Genomic DNA, 19,539 nt, shown 5'->3' with positions numbered 1-19,539 from the left:
ACTCGCATCCCCTCATTCTGTGACAGTAGCCTCCTACTTTGCTTGATTGGCCTGGGCCTGTTGCATTTTCTTCATGGTTTCCGCTGCCTCGAACGAATACTTACACTTCATGCGCACTTGCATACCATAGCGGAACATGATCAGCGGAAACGGTATGCACACCAGGGTCATGAAAGCCGGAATACTAGAGGCCCAGTGGATTCCCAAGTTATGATACATCTGCGATGTGAAAAGAGGGAACACAGCACCAATGACAGAGCGGAAGATCGCCGCTGCTGCCAAAACAGAGGCAGCGTAGATTGTGTAGGAGTCGATCAGGTAGTTCATGATCGGCAGGAGAACGAGCACGCAGCCAAATCCGAAGGGAGCCGACAGAATGATACTGACAGACCAGTGGATACTGGGATAGGTGGTCCAGGCAAAGCCGAACATCCCGATTGGCAGAGCGACTGCACCGACAATGGCAGGTGGTAGGCGCGATTCGGGTGTCGTGGAGTTCGATGCGACTAATTTCATATACCGGGTGTTGTTGTCCCAGATCGCGTAAATCAGACCCAAAATGATTCCCACGGCAATGCCAAGGAATGAAAGGCCTCCGATGCCCTCGCTCCAGCCGCGATCTTCATTATACACGATGGGCATCGCACCCATGAACATGTAGACTGTGCCATAGATGATGGCCATATAGACGGAGGCGATCAAGACAATCGGTTCAAGGAAAAGGAAAATCCAAGGTCGGAACAGGGCTCGCTTGAAGACTTCAGATGGCTTCTTCTTCCCCTGGCTTTTCTCCAGAACACTGATATAAACCTTGCCATCCCTCTTCGACAAATGACGCGCTCGTTTCTGCAGCAGAACCGGTCCGTAGGTCTCAGGAATGAAGATGACACCTAGGAGACCAATGATCCCGATAAATATGGTACACACGCCCTGTACCCACCTCCAACCGATGCTCTGACTGATGAAGCCACCCATCACCGGGCCGAGAACGGGACCAAGGAACGGTGCAACCGCGTAGACTGTTAGAGCGAGGCCGCGCTGGGCTGGTGGGAAGAGATCGGCTATCGTGCCACCGGAATTCACGAGGGGAGATGCACCGAATGTGCCGGCAAACAGTCGTAGGATCAAGAGCGTGGCAACGTTTTTACTGCCAGCGGATCCCCCGAGGAAGGCGACCATGGCGACGTGAGTGATCACCCACAGCTTTTGTCTTCCGTATAACTCGGATCTTGGAGACATGGCATTAGCGCGGGGACGTGGGGAGGTACCAATGGGTACCCATTGGTGAATTTAAATACTCACAGAGGACCCCAGACGGCAGGGCCAATTGCAAATCCTAGAACGAAGAGGGAAAGACCAAGCGTAAAGACCTCAGAGCTGATATCAAAGTCTTTCAAGACCTCGTTGGCGGAGACGGAGTATGCGGAGGAGGTCAAGGTGACGGCAAAAACTGAGATAGTCGCAATGAATGTGATGAAACATTTTCGCAATAAACCCCAGTTCATCGGGTTTTCAGGGTCATCCTTTTGAAATTCCACCAGAAACGGATCTTGCTCAGTGCCTTGGCCGTCGTAGACGGGTGTTTTCTCGACCTCGCCTGGATCAGCGGTGATCTTGGTTTCGCTGGACATGGTGATTTGAAATATAGGGCTCTCAATTTCGCACCCAATAGCTCTCAAACCAAGCTTCTCATGACGGGACTGTTGCGATGCTATATAGCTACCTTCACGGAGACCGGAGTATCCTTTGCACAGTAGATACGCTCGGATTGCATTTCCATTGGTGCGGGAAGGCAAACTGTACTGTACGGTCCCAGTTTTGATTGGATCATGTCAAATATAGTGGATCTGCAAATCCAATGAGTGATCTTCCCGCTGTGGGGCTTGATGGAACGGACTGTAATCTGATTGGTCTCTCTTTCTACTCTTATGGCCCATCTGCTGATCTTCTCCGCTTGGAACTTTCCACCAACCTTGGTTGGAAATCATCCTTACATAATCTTTCTTACCTGAAAAGGTTCCTTGCCATAGGTAGGGACCTAAGACAGAAAAGTTCATGAAAATGGCAAGGTTCCCTATTTTAGAACCTGAACCGTCGACATGGCACATCAAGAACAACGCGACACCCGGGTAATACGCAGACAGCGATTAAAAGTCTCAAAAGCTTGTCAAGAATGCCGCTCGAGGAAGACCAAATGCGACGGCAACCGCCCAGGTATTCTACTCCCATGTCTTGAAGTAATTTCCCTCATGCACCAAGCTGATATGAGCAATGACCTAGCATGCGCCAGGTGTGAGGCTCGAGGGAAGACATGTAACTACAACCAGCTGCCCGCTGTCTGCGAGATCGCGAGCAAGCCTGCCCCGAGACAGGCACTTCAGCACGTTCCTGTTCTCGCTTCACCTCCATCTTCACCGGCTCATTCGCACGAGGCACCTCCGATAGCAACGGTCTTAGCCCCCATAACCATTGAGCCATGCTCCCTTCCGGACCCTTCGAGTGTCAGCAGTGGTTTGGACCAGGACCCGAATCACAGCCGCGCATATTATGCAGCCCACGGCCGATTCGCGGGCCAGGTCGCCGCAGCGATAGATGAGCGAGCTGGCTTTGTTCCACCAGCCACTTCCTACCTTGTCCCACTTGTCGATGCGCCCCTGTTTGGAGATCTGGATTTACCCGTCCGATGCTCCACTCTTCCTACATCCACTGAATTGCCTTCTCGGACATATGCAGATCAACTGGTGGATGTCTACTGGCAGTATATCAATCCAGCTGAACCTATATTAGATCGCCAACAGTTTTTCCAATATTATGCAACGTCGTACTCCACGTCTGGTGTGTCAGTACATACAGACCCTCACATTCGGCTCAGCATCCTCAATCTGGTCTTTGCCCTCGCTGTCCAAAGACAAGAATCTATCCCCCTCGATAAACGAAATGAAGAGGGAAACACTTACTTTCGGCGTGCATGGGGCCTGCTTCCAGCCGAGTCTATTCTTTGGGAGCCCGGATCACTGGAGCGGGTGCAATGCCTAATACTGATGAACCGATACCTCCACTGCACCAACAATCAACAAAAGACGTGGATGACAGCGGGACTGGCAATGCGAATCGCACAAACTATGTGTTGTCACGTCCCAGAGACTCCTTCCACCCAGGATGCCAGTAATATTACGCGCCTGAAACGTAAGGTCTGGGCGAGCTGCGTTGCTTTAGATCGGTAGGACCTCCGACAACGACGATCTTTCACCTCCGGGAGAGCTGTAGCTGACTGATGCAGATGCATATCCTGGTCACTCGGAAAGACATCAGCGCTGGCCCTTATTACCTCGCCGACAAACGGCTCTAAGCAGGAATGTGAACATACGGAGCATTCCCGTTGGAAATTGGAGCTTCACGAAATTGGCAATCAGATACAACTCGCCCAGATCCAGACACGGAGTACTCTTGCAGCCAGGTTGGTCGCACCACGCCTAGATCAACAGGAGGAATATCACACTGCGGCAATTCACATGGACGCTTGTCTTAGCAAATGGGAGGCCAGCCTCCCAAGTGATTTCCAGTTACAGAACCTTAAATTTCTGGAAGACAGAACATCTCAAATGGAGCGATACTTGCTGCATGTTCAGTAAGCCATTGCTTTTATTCCCCGATCATGTCTCATCTATACTCATACCGATCTGCGTTGTAGGCTTCTTCACTCCCGAATCTATCTATACAGACCACTACTCGCCCGCTTCTACTCGATGAAATCCGATCCCCAATCAAAGTCCATTAACTCCTCAAGTCTAAGTGAGCGACTTCTCAGGGAATGTGCCAGAATGTGCATCGATGCTGCCCAAAGCGTCACGTCCCTGGTCGTCGAAACATTGGATCCCGCCCGGGGTATCGGTATCCTCCCTTGGTGGACCCGAGTATACTATCTTCACATAGCGGGTATGATTTTCCTGGCAGCCATGGTCGGATCAGATCTGTTCACCGAGTCGGTCTCTCGATCTTGGCAGGATGTCCTGGCAGCTCTTCGCGCGCACGTCCACCTGAGTACATATGTCCAGCAGTGCGTTTGGACTTTTGAGGCCCTCTCAACGAAAATTTCACAGACGAACTGCCCATCATACCAGAGTGGCGCTGAGCCCGTGATGGAGAGTGCGGGTTGCTGCTTCGATGATATCTTTCAAGATATCCGGTTCGACTTTGATGAATTTCTCTTTAGAACGGAAGAAGTGGTCAATTTTGATGGGCTAGGGTAGTATATACGATCATAGTGTTTGGGAAAGGAGTTCCTATCCACCCGGCTGCTCTTTTAAAGAGAATATCGAGTTCCACTAAGGTTTTCTTAATTCCGCGGTCTACGAACGATCGAACAACACCTTGATCTTCCCATTATGGTTATACCTAGGTGTTCGAATAGCCGGTAATGGTTGGGACCACATCGCGTTAAAGGGGCGTGAATATTCCAATACTATGAAGTAATAGCCTCCTGCTATAACGTCAAGTGTAAGATCTCAATGTTGAAGCAGTGGTCACTGAAAGTGACCTGGGTGATTGAAAAGCAGCACGTGAACGCTTGTAAAGAAAGAATTTAGGTATTGTAGTCACCGGGATTGAAAGCTGCCAATCGCCCTCCTCATAAGGTGTCCTTGGTCGGGCAAGTCGCAGCCACAGACTAAGCCCGTTAGTTAGGTACTGCTACATATATGTATTGATGTAGATCAAATCTTCCTTTGTTTTGCAACACATTCGTATATTTTTCTAGTGACATTGCAAATGAGCACTATTAACTACAGGATATTGGCGATTTCACAGAACTTTATAAACATATCCGAGAGCGTATGCAAACAATCCGACACACTTCAGGGAAACAATAATGCACTGTGGATGATAAAACAAACAAAATTCCATCGGCCCTGCCGGTTCTAAAAAGAAATGGAAAAGCATTTAACCCAGAGTCAGAGTGAAGCTGGAGCCCAGAGAGCAAGAGTAGGTGTTCACGTCATCGGGGTTCTGATAAGACTCCGCGCAGGCCACGTCGCCAGCTTCGCAGGTAGCGGATCGGCAGCTGGAGTCGCTAGGCTCCGCAATGAATCCCGCCTTGACGAACTCGGATGTCTCATCGAGATCGATGGATGACATGTCCCAGTAGAAAAAGTCGTGATCCTCGTAATATTCGAACTGGAGCACGCTATCCCTGTCCTGGGTGGTCGACATCTTGATGGAGATACCGCCTCCGTTGTCGTTGGTGATCCAGTCTTCACTGTAGTTTTCTCCAGAGCTGAGGGTCTTCATGGTGCCTTCATCGGATGAGGTGGTCCACAGGTAAACGTCTGTGTCCAGGTTGTTGACGATCTGAATTCCACCCTTGCCAGAGTCGCGGGTTTCGATAGCAGTGGGTTCTCCGGATCGGGCCCGGTGAGGCTGGGGCAGGGCGGCAGCGGTGGCAGCAAGGAGGCCGGTAAGGAGGGCGTTGAAGATCATGATGGAAAGTTGTATATTGAGGGAATGAAAGTGGTAGACAGAAAAAGGTCACCTGGTCAATATAGATGTACTAAAGAGACAGTAATTGAGGATCAACCTCGAAAGAGAGAAAATGACTTCAAGAAGAGAGTGACTTGAAGGATCAATGAATGTGTTGATTGAAGAAAAGAAAAAAGCTGCCATTTCTGCGGGATCCCATCTTTTTATCTTACTCGGTGGAGCCCGGATGAAGACGAAACTTTGCCAGCTGCAGAGCCAGGCGATGCAAAGGAATGGATAGACTACAATTATACATGTGGGTTCGATCAATAAGGTTGACTTCCGAGGACAACCGTCCAATCAGAAGATGCGGCTGAAGTTCCCACCTTGGTCTCGAACGCCTCGTCATCGCCTTACGTGTGGCACCTCGGCTTCTCGAATTTCGATTCTTTAGACTTTGATCCAATCACTTGATGGGTTTGGTTCTCAAATGGAACCGTTTTCTGACCACCCAGGAGAAAGGAAGGATGGAGATACTGACATCAGTGCCGTTCGTGGCATTTACCTGTCCTCCTGGCGCTTTACGTCAGCTTTCAGTGGCAATTTGGGAAGAGATTTGAAGTCAACAGCGAAGCTGATTAATATGCTGCCGGGTGGATGTTCACCCCAAATAGCAGGTAGAGATTACAAACCGAGAATTCACCGGCATCCTTTGCTCTTGTCATGGCATTGCGCCACTCCAAATCTTTCTCCTGCATCAATGATTCCAAGGTTGAAGCTATGCTCAGCCACCTTATTTGCCACGAAATACTATCAGAGGTTAACTTGTTGGCATCCTTAGAAGTACTTGCTTCATCTCATTCGGTCAAGCTCGGATACACACCGGATATCCTCTATCCATGAGCTTTCAACTATGATTGTGCCTTGTAGACACCAGAAAGACAGAATTGTATTTACTATTTAGGAAGACTAGCAACTATTACGTCATCTATTCTTCGGATACTTGGAGCTCAAAGACTTTCTTCTAATGCAGATGTCAAAAGCTATTTTCACGCCTGATACCAATAACGGAGGCGGTATAGGACAATGTTGTATTTGAATTGTGTTCCAAGCTCATTGTTCGGACTACCCTTGAATACCCTCAATATTTGACTGAAGTTCATCATGCGTAATCATCTGATTTGGCTTGAAGGCCGCGGCAAAAATATTCTCAAATTCATCCTCAGAAATAATGGGGACTCCGACAAGATCATTGTCCACGGCCTTGAATTCAGTCTCGAATCTTCCGCTCAGCAGCGCGGCTTTGAGTAGCGCAAGTGTCTTGAAGAGATCCAAATCACCTTGCTTGGTATTCGTAAGAATTGTATCAAGCTCAATCGCTGCATCCACTGGATTCTCAACCCATTCGATATCAGGCCCTGAATATTTCTTTGCAAGACGCAAAACTCGATTTTGCGTCAGGACAGTGTCATGAACGCTAACCAAACGATTCTTGGTTGCTGTGGCGTTTTTCAGAGCGCCGGCTATGGCCTTCCCAACACTTGACACACTGGTTGAGCTGAAAGGATGCGTGCCATTGTCATATACGGTGGCTATCTGCGTCTGCAGGTCGATCAAAAACGGCATTGACATGACGAATTCCAAGAAGGGCCCGACAGCAAAAAGAGTGTACTCGATTTGTCCGCCGAGCGCTTTTTCTGTGAGATAACTCTGTATCTCTATCCACGGTGCGTTGAGTGGAAGTGACTCTGCTCCCGGTCTGGTCGTAAGCGCTCCAAAGTCCGAAGGGATGAAGCGTCTGATGCCAGCTCGAATGCTAGCATCAATCACTGTCTTCTGGATACTAATGCCGGAGGTACCGACGGTGGATACTACAGCATCCTGGCCCTGGAGAGCTGTCACAAGCTTGTCGATTGACGAATAATCGACTTGCATGGTCCTGACGCTAGAATGGGATTCGTCCATCGAGCTCGCTGTACGACTCAGAACTGTGACTTGAAAGCCAGCATCTATGAGCTGCGCAAGCACCGCTGATCCCAACATCCCCCTCTGTTTGCCACATATCAGTATATCGAACAAAAAGAATATGTGCGCTGGTATACTAACCCCTAAGAGTGCGACTTTGCGGATAGGCTCCATGTTGGATTGAGGTGATATTTGAAAGAGATGTGTAAATCAACAAGGTAGGGACGAAGGCGTGCAAATAGTAATGTACCAAAAGAAAACAATATAACTTTCTCCTGAGATGTGAGGAGAAATTGTATAACTTTCTATGGGATATCCTGTGCCTTTTATAACTTCGCGGACTACGATGAGATATATAATGTGGCAATCAGCACTGTCTAAGAGAGGAAATTTCGTCATGGATTAGCCTGGAATGATTTGAGCAGTTTGTGGACAAGCTCTGTGCCCCTTTAGGCAATTCACTCGTGATATAGTGTCATTCCGAATGGCCTTGGCCGTAAGAGTCGAGATGATCGGTGAGGCATGTTTTAGGTACGCGCTATCCCTATTCTGGTAGGTGCGTCGTGAATTAGCGCGACGGTCCCAACCAATGAGGGACGTGCCAAGGGCCCCAGCCTCTCGTTGACGCAGAACAACTCACTCCTCACAAAAGATCCCATGTGTCTTGGGTGCTATTGACTCGCCGATCATCACAGAAATTTATACAGAGTAGGATCATCTCCAAGTCACCAGGAAATCTTTGCCAAGCGGCAGGGTAGTCCGATTGGAACGGTTCTAACCTGCCAAACTCTGCTATAATCAATGGCATCCGCCAGAGGTAGTCCAGCATGTGGGAACTGCAGGGCTAGGAGAATAAAAGTGGGAATCTTCCTTCAATGTACTTCTTGCCAGCCATGGCTTTGCAAGCTGACTCCTCGATAGTGCAGTTTACTCAGACCAAGATGCAGTCAGTGCGTCCGAGCCGGTCTAGAATGCGCAGGCTATAGGTCTCAGTCAGATTTGATTTTTCGAGATCAGACCAAATCTATAATCAAAAGGTTATCTGTTCCAAAAGATGAAGTGATTACGACTCGCCATCAGACTGCTAGATGGAGCCCAGTCACAGTGACGCCTGCTCTCAGCATTGAAGAAGTTGCACAGAAGGTCTTTTTCGACAATTTTCCAGTATTGGGAGATAATTGCAAGACCTGGATGGAATCCGGGATGGAGCAGCCGTCCACTGTTAATATCAGCCTTACCTCCGTTGGTCTTGCTGCACTCGCTCTTGTCCAGAAAGATCCTAGCATGATGAACTTGGCGCGGGGCAAATATCTTTCTGCTATAAGGGCTATTTCGAGAACAATAAATTGTCACCAGGGGATTAGAATCGAACAATCCATTGCTGGAAGTTATATTCTATCCATGTTCGAGGTTCTGTATTATGAGATCTCCCCAATATTGAGATAATCAGTGAACTAACGCAAGGTAAATTCTGCAGATGATCACATGTGATACTCATTCTGCTTCGCATACTTGGCAAAAGCATGTCCATGGTGCTGCCGCGCTCTTGGGCTATTTATGTTCCACCAATGGACTGCCCATCCCCTTGGTGAAGGAAGTTATAGATATCTACTATACCACAGTACGTTGCTATTGCATCAAATAGTCGTCAAGCTCTAACGCTCAATATTAGGCGCTCGCATGTCTTCTCGATGGAAAACTGGTTCCACAAACCTTTCTGGAATCACCAAATAATTTTGAGGAATTGTCAAATATCAGGCAGCAGGATGTGGACCCCTTGTCATCAGCAATGCAGTTGTTTGTTGTCATGGGTACACTTTGTAATCTTTATGCATCAAAGGACTTCGATCTGCTTGCGTCCAGTCAGCTATTCGAATTGGCTACTCACAGTGACCGAGTTCTACAAACCTGGGCCATTTCATTGCCTATCTCATGGAATTACCATCAGGCTGGACCGCAATACGTATATCAGGACGTTTGGTTTGCTCGCATGTGGAATTATTATCGCCTAGCCCGCATTTTGGCCAACAGGATTATCATGGACAATTTCGACATCTCATCGTCCCAGACTCTACCATCCCAAACGGCATTGCCTGAGGAGTTCAGAGCCAAATATGACCAGGCTAATGCTGCCATCTCGGTTTTATCGCAAGAGATCTACGGTACCTTGCCTTTCATGTTCAACTCAGAACAAATGCTTTCTGCCTCTCTACCTTGGTCAGCAGCTCTCTTTTTCACAACAACGCTTTTACAATCTTTGTTAAAGCTCACAGACAGGGCTATTTTGATTCAAAACTGGTCATCACCGACATGCGAGGTTCTAGGAGCAAGGTTTACCATGGCCAAAAATATGGTAACCCAGAATCTCCACTAGGGAAATTGAAAAACGCATCAATGAGATTAATATAAAGCAAGACCATCAAATTTCTACCAAGCGGCCAATGCTGGCATTTCAAAGCGATGAAGTTTGGATTATTGATTGTGTTTCCAATTTCTGTCGGGCCATTGGTCCTTCCCCAGATTTCGAGTCACAATAATCGACATACCATCTTGCCGCGGCGAAGTTTTCAGCGTAGAAGGTGAGACATCGTATATAGCCACCGTGGTATATCGAGATTGAACTCCTAAAGGCACCTTGAGTTAAGGACGTTTAATAGTTGCAAAAGGGTAGGGAACAATCGAAGGACTGGTAAGGCGCAACAATTATCAAGGCTTTGTTCAAGTGAATAGCTACTTGTAGATGGAATAGCGTATATTGATTGAGCTTTTCTATTTTGCTTTTGTACATGTAGAGTTTTGTCAAGAGCTTCCGGAGCGGACTTCCTACAGTCCGGGGCTGTCCTCGAGAGTCCTTAGTGTTGTCCTCGAGGAGTCCTGACTCTCACTCAGTCGACATTTCGACAGGCTTAACGCTTCTAACACGGAGATGTTGATCATATATACGTTTCTCACATGTGTATCGAAGTCCGCTTTTTTTTTTTTTTTTTTTTTTTTGAACGCCTAAATGTATACCTGGGTATATGATTGAGCGGGCTCTTCAAAAGTCACTTTTACCAAAATTGAGGAAGCGTGATGGGTAATTGAAGACCTGGAAATGACTGCTTCTCCCGTTGAGCACGCTAAATGACATGTAACTTCAGGGCTAGACCATCTTAGTTGATGAAGATGTAGTATTGTAGTTGTTATCGTTCATGTCATTATCCAAGACATCGAGGTTCACACCTCAAGCTGAAAGGTATATACAGGCCACTTTTGCCATATAACGCACCGCTCGACAAAATTGTCTTGATCAGCGACCAGTTCTATCTAGCCGAGTCGACGCGGAAACCCTTCCACATATGGATCCCGTCTGGTGGCATGCCGTGCACTGCTAGCTCAGTATCTGACTGCCCGTCATCATCACTCCACTTCGATTGGACATTATACCTCGGAGACTTGGTGCTCTCTAATTTACCCGCGCTTTTGTTGGCCCGCACATTCATCCGAGTGAGACAATAATTCTGCTCCAAACGGTTCTTGCTACCCATATCCCCAGATACCGTTGCGGTCCCACGGGAGAATGAAGCCAGCCAACTTCCAGGAACAACGGCCGAGAACACGCGGCGAAGAAGGGGGAGATTTGCAGCGACGATGGCGAGTTGCTGCTCAACCATACTCCACATCAAGGGGATGGGAAGGGTGTATGTGACGTCGTCAAAGTCAATGCGCATAAGGCTGACAACACGAACCATGCTAATTGCACTAACACTAGGTTTAAATTGAGGTTAGCTTTTGGACATGGAATGAAACAGCAACACAATTGCGACTTCACATACAAGAATCCCAGTGAGAATGCCATCGATAGACCAACCTTACGTCCTATTGGCAACTGTAACTGCCAGATGTAGGGAATTGGAAGTGACATGACCATGAGATCGGTGACCATGTTGAGTACTCCAGCCACCACGAAAGCTGCATTGCGATTCCCACATCCACCACCCGGTAGCATGGGATTCCAGTTGAACTCAACGGGCTGGCAAATAAGGAAGGATTCGAGGATAATGCTCAGTCCCCATGCCCAAACAATGGCAAGAGTTGTGTAAATCGCAATCTGCATGGTACGTTTGGTGCCGAAGAGTTTGTGGTACAGGACCATCATCGATGTTTTGACAAGGGAGAGCCCGGTTCCATAGAGTACTTGGCAAACGATAATCATCTACTCCAAATCATGAGAAGGCTGGTTCATCGGTCTAGAGGAGTAATTGGGCCATACCTTCAGATCGAATTGAATGTCTGCGTAGGGAACGGGTTTCATTGCATGTAGCCCAACGCCTCCCATCGTTACCACTAACCGAGATACCTGTCAGTGGTGTCTCTTCCTCCATTCTAGGACGGGGTCACCATACTCAATATCACAACCACGGTACATGTCATAACCAAGCACTGTGAGCTTTGTCAGTCACGCTCTACGTAAAACAGTTCACTGCTCGTACCGTTGCAGCCATCATGAAGTGATCATCCCACCCTAGGTCAAGGTTTCTCATTCTCCGGGATACAATGCGAAGAATCGTTGTGGTCAGGGCAAGACCCCCAAAGACAATCATTACAATCACAACCTCTCTGCCATCTTTTGCCCCCAGCCCATAGTTTCCCATGGTGTCGTCGTTCTGTCACAGAGTCACACTCGGGGTGGTTTACTCTGGATATCTCAGCAGAAGGTGAGATCTCTCGGAAGCCCTAGGGCGGAGGTATTCCATGACAAACCTTATTATAGCTGACATACAGTTCAGAGAAAATCTTCTCCGAAAGAGGAATATCGTGAATTTGTGCTAGATACCATATGCTCTAGTGTGTCGGTTCAGTGGGACCAATAAATCGGGTTGAGTGGGGCCGTGCGGTTCGCACAGACCTCTCCCGCAGTCCCTGACCATGGGTTCCGCTGAGGATAATGAAAGCCCCGGCGACAATATATCTACTTGGGGAGGTATCAGTTGTGATGGGTGAGTCAAGGAGAAGAGATTGAAAGATGAGGCCACCTTGATCGGTGCATTGGAGTGTCTGAGAGCCCCAGGAATGCTTGAACATTCGGCATTATGCACACCCGTGTCTAATCCATGTCCAATTGTCGCTATTTGCGCCACCGGTGTTTCACACAGGAACCAGAACGAAGGATTCGCATTATTGTTTTTACCGAGGACTTGGCACAATTTTTCCATCCATTCATAGTACAATTCTTCCGTTGCACATGCAGACTAACTCTGACACGGTTGGCCTTGAGCCCGTGATGCGGATCACCATTTTCAATATTTCCAATACGCTCACTCTCCGTGGCGATCGGATTGGCCAGTTTGGAGATAGCCCCAGCATAATTATCGAGCATGAGGTCCAGGGGATTAAAGATTGAGTGGATTGTGTAGCATGATCTTGGAGGCTAGGTCTGTTGGGTCCCCCGTCTACCCTCAAATTGTTTTTGCTTTTTTCTTTCTTTGATTCTCACCTGCATATCACATCGTATGCCTGTTGCATACTTCATTTGAGATGGCATCTTTTGACACCGAGTCCTCTGCAGGTCTGGAGGGTTCTACTTACGATTTTGTCATTGTCGGAGGAGGTACTTCTGGCCTTGTTGTCGCCAACCGGCTGACTGAGAACCCCGATATCCGAGTCCTTGTTCTGGAAGCTGGGACAAATCGTCTCAATGATCCTCGACTTCTGATCCCCGGCTTGGGCCCCGCAACATTTGAAGATGATGACTTTGATTGGAATTTCCGATCTATTCCTCAGGTACATTGCTCAATTCCCTCGGATTTAGTTTTTAGTCCATACCTTTCTGTCGCAAAGCTTGCTAATAAATAGCAGGAGCAACTCAATGGCCGTAGATTCCTAGGCACAAAAGGCCGCACCCTAGGAGGCTCATCGGCCATCAATTTGGGAATGGTTATCTGGCCATCCCGTGCTGGAATGAATGCCTGGGAAACATTGGGCAACCCCGGCTGGGGCTGGAACGAAGTGGCTCCGTACATTCGGAAGTTCCACACAGCCGCTCCTCCGTCAAATGGCAACCGTGAGTTCTTCAAGGGAATGAAATATGAGCAAGAAGACCAGGGCAACACAGGCCCTGTCCAAGTCTCTTTCGGAGAACAGTATATGCCGTTCCATTCCGCCTGGATGGAAACCTTTGAGGCTCTTGGGTATCCGCAAGATGAAGATCCCATTAAAGGCGCCTGCACAGGTCCCTTTGTGAGCCCTGGTAGTGTGGATCCCACCAATCACACAAGAAGCCATGCTGCGGCTGCGTATCTTGGACCGAACGTCCAGGCTCGTCCTAATCTGAGGGTTGTGACTGGAGCTCTAGTTGAGAAGATTGTTCTTGAGAAGAAGGATAATGCTGATGCTGTTGCCACTGGTGTTCAATTCAGCAAGGGTTCGGATGTGTTCACCGTTTTGGTCGGCAAGGAAGTTATTCTTGCCGCGGGAACCACACAGTCGTCTCAGATTTTAGAGCTTTCAGGTGTTGGAGATGAAAAGATTCTTCGGGCTCACGGAATTCCAACAATTATCAACAACCCCGGTGTTGGTGAGAACATGCAAGATCACGGAATTGTCTCGTTTGGATATGAGGTCGCAGACGGTATGCCTTCGGGCGACATGGCCCGTGACCCGGCTGTTGCAGCTGCTGCCATGGCCGCCTACCAGAAGGATGGCTCGGGTCCTCTGGGCATGGTGCCCTTGGTCTCTGCCTTTATGCCCCTACTCGATACCTCGGACGATGACCGCAGCCGATTAATTAAAGAGATCCAAAGAGAATTGGAAAGCCCTGCTCTTCCCCTGACACACAAGAAGCAATACGAAGCATTGCATACTATGCTTCAGAATCCGGACGAGCCTACCGCGCAATTCATTCTGGCACCATTCCAGCTGCTACCCCGAGCGGGAGAGAACTCTAAGGATCTCTTTGGTCTTAGCCACCCAGGCCTCTTCATTAGCATTGTTTCCCTGCTTAGTTATCCGCTATCCCGCGGTTCCGTTCATATCCAGTCTTCTGATCCCAAGGCCGCTCCTCTGATTGACCACGGAATCCTCCGTCACCCGGTTGATCTGGAGATCCATGCCCGGCATAGTATGTGGATGGAGGTAATTGCCGAGACTGAGCCAATGGCATCGCTATTGAAGAAGGATGGCGAGCGCCTGCACACTCCCGACCCTGTGACAGACCTGGAGAAGGCAAAGGAGCTGTGTAAAGAGCTTGTTCTTTCTATGTATCATGTCAGTGGTACATGTGCAATGATGCCTCGTGAAGACGGAGGTGTTGTGGATTCGCACTTGAAGGTGTATGGCTCGGCTAATATCCGTGTGGTTGATGCCAGTATTTTCCCCTTGGAACCGCGAGGAAATATTCAGGCTACCGTATTCACTGTTGCTGAAAAGGCAGCGGACATCATTAAGCAAGACATTAACTAGCCTTGCGGGAATGTTATGAATGGTTCTAGCAGGACTAGATCTTGAACGAGGTGGAGAGGCTGCTTGGAATTCTCCGATACCATCAAAGCCATCGAACTACTTCAGGATGCGTTTTTTTAGTTACAGCTGTCTTAGCGAGAATATACAGCCCAATGACTTGATGACTGACATTTTCGACGAACTTTTTTGAGCAACCTGTCACTTGATCGCGATAAATCTCCTTGGATATTTTGAAGCGCAGACCTTGTAGTAAGGGATGTAACATCTAAGAGACCGAGAAAGCAAGAGAGAAAGGGACAATATCTGACTGACACTTTCGAGGTTTGCTTCGAAGCTTCGTCCAAGTTTTTATGGCTCCTCAAGACATGCAAGAGACTTCAGGCACGAGAGATGCTTGTCCTTAAGCAGGGCATCGCCACCATTTTTATAAGCCCTGAGAACCTGAGCATTCCTTTCCTTGATTGTGTTGACCATGTAATCGATGCCATCAGTAGCAAGCTCCTCTAGGGCATTTTCATTGGCGTCCTTGGCTTCTTCTTGAATCTCATGGAGTCGCTTCAGCCAGAACATGTATCTCCATGGGGAGAGTCCAGCAGGTGAGCGCTGTCCGAGTTCCGATTCAAGGAACTTCTCGCCACCCTTGCCGATGTCACTGGGGCAGTCATTCCAATACACCTCCGATAGTAAAAGGAGGTTGTGGCTTGCTATTTTCAGCCAAGCAACAGCAGCTGGTAACAGATGAAACACCTCAAGCTGCGCAGTACCTCGGTCCAGGTCTTCTTCATCTGACTCTTCCCCCGTGCGAAGTTCTTGAGGGCTTTCAAAGAGATTACGGAAGATCAAAAGAGCAACTTGGCACAGCCTATCCTTAACAACACGAGTTGATGCAAGTTTGGCCAGGAATGTCGCAAAATTGAGACGGTGTGTTCCCGACATTGAAGGACCGTTATTGATCCAGAAATCAGTCATATCGCCAACCAAGAAGGGAAGGTCATTCCAAAGTGTACCGTCGACGGTTCGTGCGATGTCAATTCCATAGACACCCCGTGCAGGTCTGGATAACGGCCCCATTCCTTGAATTCGAAGAATATCGAGGACTATACCCTCATGCTGAGGTGGGTCGGAGGAGATGTTTCGGGCAAGCTCGTAGTACATATACCATAGGGAATGAATGTGGCACTCAAGGGAATCTACACCGTCTCCAATATCGCAATATCGGCTGGTAACCACCCAGGTCCGGTTACTGAAAGCCACGTCTCGGACCTCTTCAAATTCACCTCGAGCGATAGCCTGTCGTGTGCTTTCCTGGTCTCTACGAGCATAGTCGCTCGTTTTGACAGAAGGAGTGTCTCTAGGCAGAGAGCTCAGGAGAGAATCACGGAGGTGGTCCATTTTATAAAGCTGACAATGTTGAGTTATAACTCATGTATAATCCATATAAGAGAAAGAAGACAACAAGGAAGTGAAAGTATTGAGATGGTCGAGCTCATGGGGGCTTTAAATGCCCAACTTAAACGAGGGACCCCTACTAGGCAGCAACGTAGGCTCTGACAGGCTGGCAGCCCAATATCTGACTCGTGTATACTTTTCTCTTCGTTGTCGATCAGCCGGTAGCCAAGACAGAAGTCCATGTCGACCATGCAGCCATCGAGCAGGCGATACGTAACAGGTCACAATCCCCGAGGCGCTGCGAGTCAGACTGGCAGACTGGAAGCTTCCAGGCCTGTACGGAGTATGAGGAGCGCTCAGGCAACACTACTTCAATTGTATATTCAATGCGACCAACCGAAGGCTTGGTTTGCGAACTTCTCTGGATCGTTATGTGAGTTAGCGACCTTCGAGCGTCGGGCCCGACAGTACTGTCGGATAGCAGCACATATATACGGAGTAGTGCGAGTTGGTCGGTTGAATGCTATCAAATTGTGTCCTATGTCTATCTTTTCGCTTCTTATCCCATTTTAGCTTCTTCCGCATCATTCTGCCAAGTCGCGAAGACTCTGTTCCAAGACTTTCTGGAGTCGGCGCAGCTCCGAACGTCGATGACCGATTCGAGGGGATTCAGCTGCCAAACTAAGTAAATCCTCGTCTGAATAGCAACTGACAACTGTAGGGTTGAATGCATCAGATAGCTTGGCGAGAATATGTCGCTCAATAACTTGGCGAGTGACATTGTCAACGAATGTTTTTCGAGCAACCTAACACTAGATTAGATTGAATCTCCCTAGTAATCGTGATGCGCTGACCTTGTAGTAAGCATTCAAATCGGTTTTTGCGTCGAGACATGCTTGTTCTTTCATGTCAACAACAAGACGGGATTTCAGAGACTTCAACAATCCGGCGATGTCATTCTCTGTATTTGGTAGATTGTGGCGACCATTCCAGTCAGGAGCAATAGCGTCGCGCACAGATTTCTCAATTTGTTGCATGGAATTGTCATGTCTTGCTTTCTGGATGTTGTCCGTGTAATAGTGGTTGTAGGTGATTGGCTGGCGAGTTTCATCCTCCAGTAGTTTTGCCAGTTCGTGTTCACTGGCTTCAACGTTTGCTTCCAGTGCAGCCTGGATAAGGCAATTGACATTTTCCCGAATCTTCCCATCTTTGATTACATGTATGAGTGCGAGATTGGCGAATTGGCTAACAATCTTTGAGATAGAATTGATGTGTTCACGAGCGATCAAGGCCCACCGTGACGACTGCACGTGAAATAGTTCAGCGAGGAATGAATGGTTATAATTCCCTGGCAATTCTCGGCCTCTGGTTTGGATATAAACCTATAATGACTTAGTATTGCCCAAGGCATCTCCATTACAAAGGAAAGTCCTACCTGCTGAATCCACTCCAACATCTCCTCTGCAGTGACATGTAGTTGACCTTCGTCTTGCTCAGGGCGTTCCTGGTTGCCCGGTATCACTTTACGCTTCTCGCCATGCTCCCTCATATTATCGGAGAATCGCTCATTCTCTATATGAATTGCAGCACGCAGACGAACAAACAATTGTCCATCGCTCGTCCCAAAGAATCCCGCGTCACAGCCACCATATGACCCTTCAACACCAGCGTTTATCAGATTGTAATAGCTTGTGCTTATTCTTGTCAAGAACATGCGTATCTGGCTTGGGGACTTCCGCTCAGAACCAAGGTCACCAAGCTCCTCGTTGATACCACGCAACACCCGACGCGCATCTTCACGAACCTTTGGCATCTCTCTCTCAATATGGCTGTCCAACAATTCCTCCAAGAAGGAGCGTAGTCTGTCAATGCCGATACGTGAGGAATCCAATCCTTGCTTCTTCCAACGGTCAGTGCCAAAAAGGCCAACTCCGCATGGCGGCGCCCATCCGGTGTGATTCCTGCCTTTAGCTCAACTGGACTGGGATTCTTGAGAAGGAACCATCCAAGATTCAATCTTGTGCGATCGCAGTTGTTTGCTAACTGGGCGACACGTGATTCTGTCCCTTCGTTGATGAGATCCGGCTTGGTGATGATTCCAACTGTCCTGAAGCCGGCTTTGTCGAAACACCGAGCACGTTGAATGATACCCTGGGTGTCAACATCGCTACTTGCCGGCACTACCGCAAGGATTATAGTGCGAGAATTTTGTAGATATGAGTCCACCAAGTTTTCCACAAGCTGCACATCTTCCTCGTTTTCCGAAACCGATATCAAACCAGGAAGATCAACGATTGTCAGGTGAAGGCCAGTATCGCCAACAAGTTCGAGTCGAAGGACATCGGCAGCAAACGCGGGACCCTCCGCCTCCATTCCAGCGCCACGTACACCCATTAGCTTTGCAGCTTGATCGATGATGTTTGGTAGCTCTTCAAAATCCAGGAGGCGGTGGTGAAAATTACTTAAGCTGGCTTTTTGTTCCGTATTCCGAGATTGGTGCGGGATGATAGAAACCGTGATTGCAAGCCCAAATGTGGTAGAGTCATGGCGAAGAATGATCTCAGTCGGGAATCGAGTGCAAAGGCCATCTTGTCGAGGAAATGGGATCCCAGTGATACCTTCTAGAACGGAGCTTTTTCCTGCCGACTGGTCACCACTTACCACCAACTGCGGTAGCGCGATGATATTGTCAACTCCATTAGCGCGAAGTCGATCAATTTGATTCATGCGTTTCGAGGTTTTGGATGACTGAAGGCCAATGTTCGTGCGAAGCCGGTCAAGAGCAACCTGCTCTGCAGCCAACTGTGGAACCATTTCTGATGGCTTCGATGGAAAAAGGCTACAGAGGCGAGAAGAAAAGTGCAAGGTAGCTGTTCTGCTTGCTGGAGAAAGCTCAAATACTTGCCTTATATAGTCTAGAGCATGTCAAAGAACCAAGAGGCGGAAGCAAGTAGATACAGTGGACAAATAACAGGGTTCTGCTGCATGGATCATTGTCAATTGTGTTTCATGAGATCGCTAGCGAAAGTGAAATCTTCACAAATGACACACATAAATGGCCACTCAAAGAAGGAAACAGAACCCATATTGTTGGCAATATCCCTCAAGGAGGCAAGGATTCAAGAGGAATATGCATGGCCTAGATCGTAAAGGGGAGACAGGATGATGTGAAAGCCGCCGGCCGGAATCGATGTAGATATTAAGGCACTAAGGCCAACACTCGAGGTGTCAAGGTGTCAAGGTGTCAAGGTGTCAACGCCAAGAAGCAGGCGAAATGCCTCACGTGCAGTC

At 48.3% G+C, this 19,539-nt stretch overlaps 9 protein-coding genes across 9 annotated transcripts; 3 read left to right on the top strand and 6 right to left on the bottom strand.

The window, feature by feature from the left end:
• Nucleotides 1-33: 33 nt before the first annotated feature.
• Nucleotides 34-1,631, bottom strand: N7457_002099 (MFS transporter; the record flags this gene model as incomplete). Its single annotated transcript, XM_057173145.1, has 2 exons — nucleotides 34-1,228; nucleotides 1,303-1,631. The coding sequence occupies 2 exons, from the start codon at nucleotides 1,629-1,631 to the stop codon at nucleotides 34-36; spliced, it is 1,524 nt and encodes a 507-aa protein (XP_057033296.1).
• Nucleotides 1,632-2,173: 542 nt separating this feature from the next.
• On the top strand, nucleotides 2,174-4,250 carry N7457_002098 (putative transcription factor; the record flags this gene model as incomplete). The annotated part of the gene is made up of 4 exons (XM_057173144.1): nucleotides 2,174-2,214; nucleotides 2,291-3,220; nucleotides 3,281-3,628; nucleotides 3,692-4,250. 4 exons carry the CDS (start codon nucleotides 2,174-2,176, stop codon nucleotides 4,248-4,250), a joined length of 1,878 nt encoding a protein of 625 aa, XP_057033295.1.
• Nucleotides 4,251-4,938: 688 nt separating this feature from the next.
• Nucleotides 4,939-5,475, bottom strand: N7457_002097 (uncharacterized protein; the record flags this gene model as incomplete). The annotated part of the gene is made up of 1 exon (XM_057173143.1): nucleotides 4,939-5,475. The coding sequence occupies one exon, from the start codon at nucleotides 5,473-5,475 to the stop codon at nucleotides 4,939-4,941; it is 537 nt and encodes a 178-aa protein (XP_057033294.1).
• Nucleotides 5,476-6,579: 1,104 nt separating this feature from the next.
• On the bottom strand, nucleotides 6,580-7,593 carry N7457_002096 (uncharacterized protein; the record flags this gene model as incomplete). Its single annotated transcript, XM_057173142.1, has 2 exons — nucleotides 6,580-7,503; nucleotides 7,561-7,593. The coding sequence occupies 2 exons, from the start codon at nucleotides 7,591-7,593 to the stop codon at nucleotides 6,580-6,582; spliced, it is 957 nt and encodes a 318-aa protein (XP_057033293.1).
• A 701-nt stretch (nucleotides 7,594-8,294) lies between these two features.
• N7457_002095 (uncharacterized protein) lies at nucleotides 8,295-9,793 on the top strand (the record flags this gene model as incomplete). The annotated part of the gene is made up of 4 exons (XM_057173141.1): nucleotides 8,295-8,339; nucleotides 8,371-8,829; nucleotides 8,897-9,040; nucleotides 9,092-9,793. The coding sequence occupies 4 exons, from the start codon at nucleotides 8,295-8,297 to the stop codon at nucleotides 9,791-9,793; spliced, it is 1,350 nt and encodes a 449-aa protein (XP_057033292.1).
• Nucleotides 9,794-10,721: 928 nt separating this feature from the next.
• Nucleotides 10,722-11,557, bottom strand: N7457_002094 (uncharacterized protein; the record flags this gene model as incomplete). Its single annotated transcript, XM_057173140.1, has 2 exons — nucleotides 10,722-11,166; nucleotides 11,235-11,557. 2 exons carry the CDS (start codon nucleotides 11,555-11,557, stop codon nucleotides 10,722-10,724), a joined length of 768 nt encoding a protein of 255 aa, XP_057033291.1.
• Nucleotides 11,558-12,936: 1,379 nt separating this feature from the next.
• N7457_002093 (GMC family oxidoreductase) lies at nucleotides 12,937-14,859 on the top strand (the record flags this gene model as incomplete). The annotated part of the gene is made up of 2 exons (XM_057173139.1): nucleotides 12,937-13,182; nucleotides 13,258-14,859. 2 exons carry the CDS (start codon nucleotides 12,937-12,939, stop codon nucleotides 14,857-14,859), a joined length of 1,848 nt encoding a protein of 615 aa, XP_057033290.1.
• Nucleotides 14,860-15,207: 348 nt separating this feature from the next.
• On the bottom strand, nucleotides 15,208-16,251 carry N7457_002092 (DUF3632 domain-containing protein; the record flags this gene model as incomplete). The annotated part of the gene is made up of 1 exon (XM_057173138.1): nucleotides 15,208-16,251. The coding sequence occupies one exon, from the start codon at nucleotides 16,249-16,251 to the stop codon at nucleotides 15,208-15,210; it is 1,044 nt and encodes a 347-aa protein (XP_057033289.1).
• A 581-nt stretch (nucleotides 16,252-16,832) lies between these two features.
• Nucleotides 16,833-19,062, bottom strand: N7457_002091 (putative dynamin GTPase; the record flags this gene model as incomplete). The annotated part of the gene is made up of 4 exons (XM_057173137.1): nucleotides 16,833-17,054; nucleotides 17,103-17,630; nucleotides 17,684-18,110; nucleotides 18,179-19,062. 4 exons carry the CDS (start codon nucleotides 19,060-19,062, stop codon nucleotides 16,833-16,835), a joined length of 2,061 nt encoding a protein of 686 aa, XP_057033288.1.
• Between the last annotated feature and the right edge of the window lie 477 nt (nucleotides 19,063-19,539).

Source organism: Penicillium paradoxum (assembly GCF_028828445.1).
Source record: "Penicillium paradoxum strain IBT 22861 chromosome Unknown utg000003l_segment0_segment0, whole genome shotgun sequence".
Lineage (NCBI taxonomy): Eukaryota > Fungi > Ascomycota > Eurotiomycetes > Eurotiales > Aspergillaceae > Penicillium > Penicillium paradoxum.
Note: the sequence above shows the minus strand (reverse complement) of the source record. Positions and strands in the feature narration are given on the sequence as shown.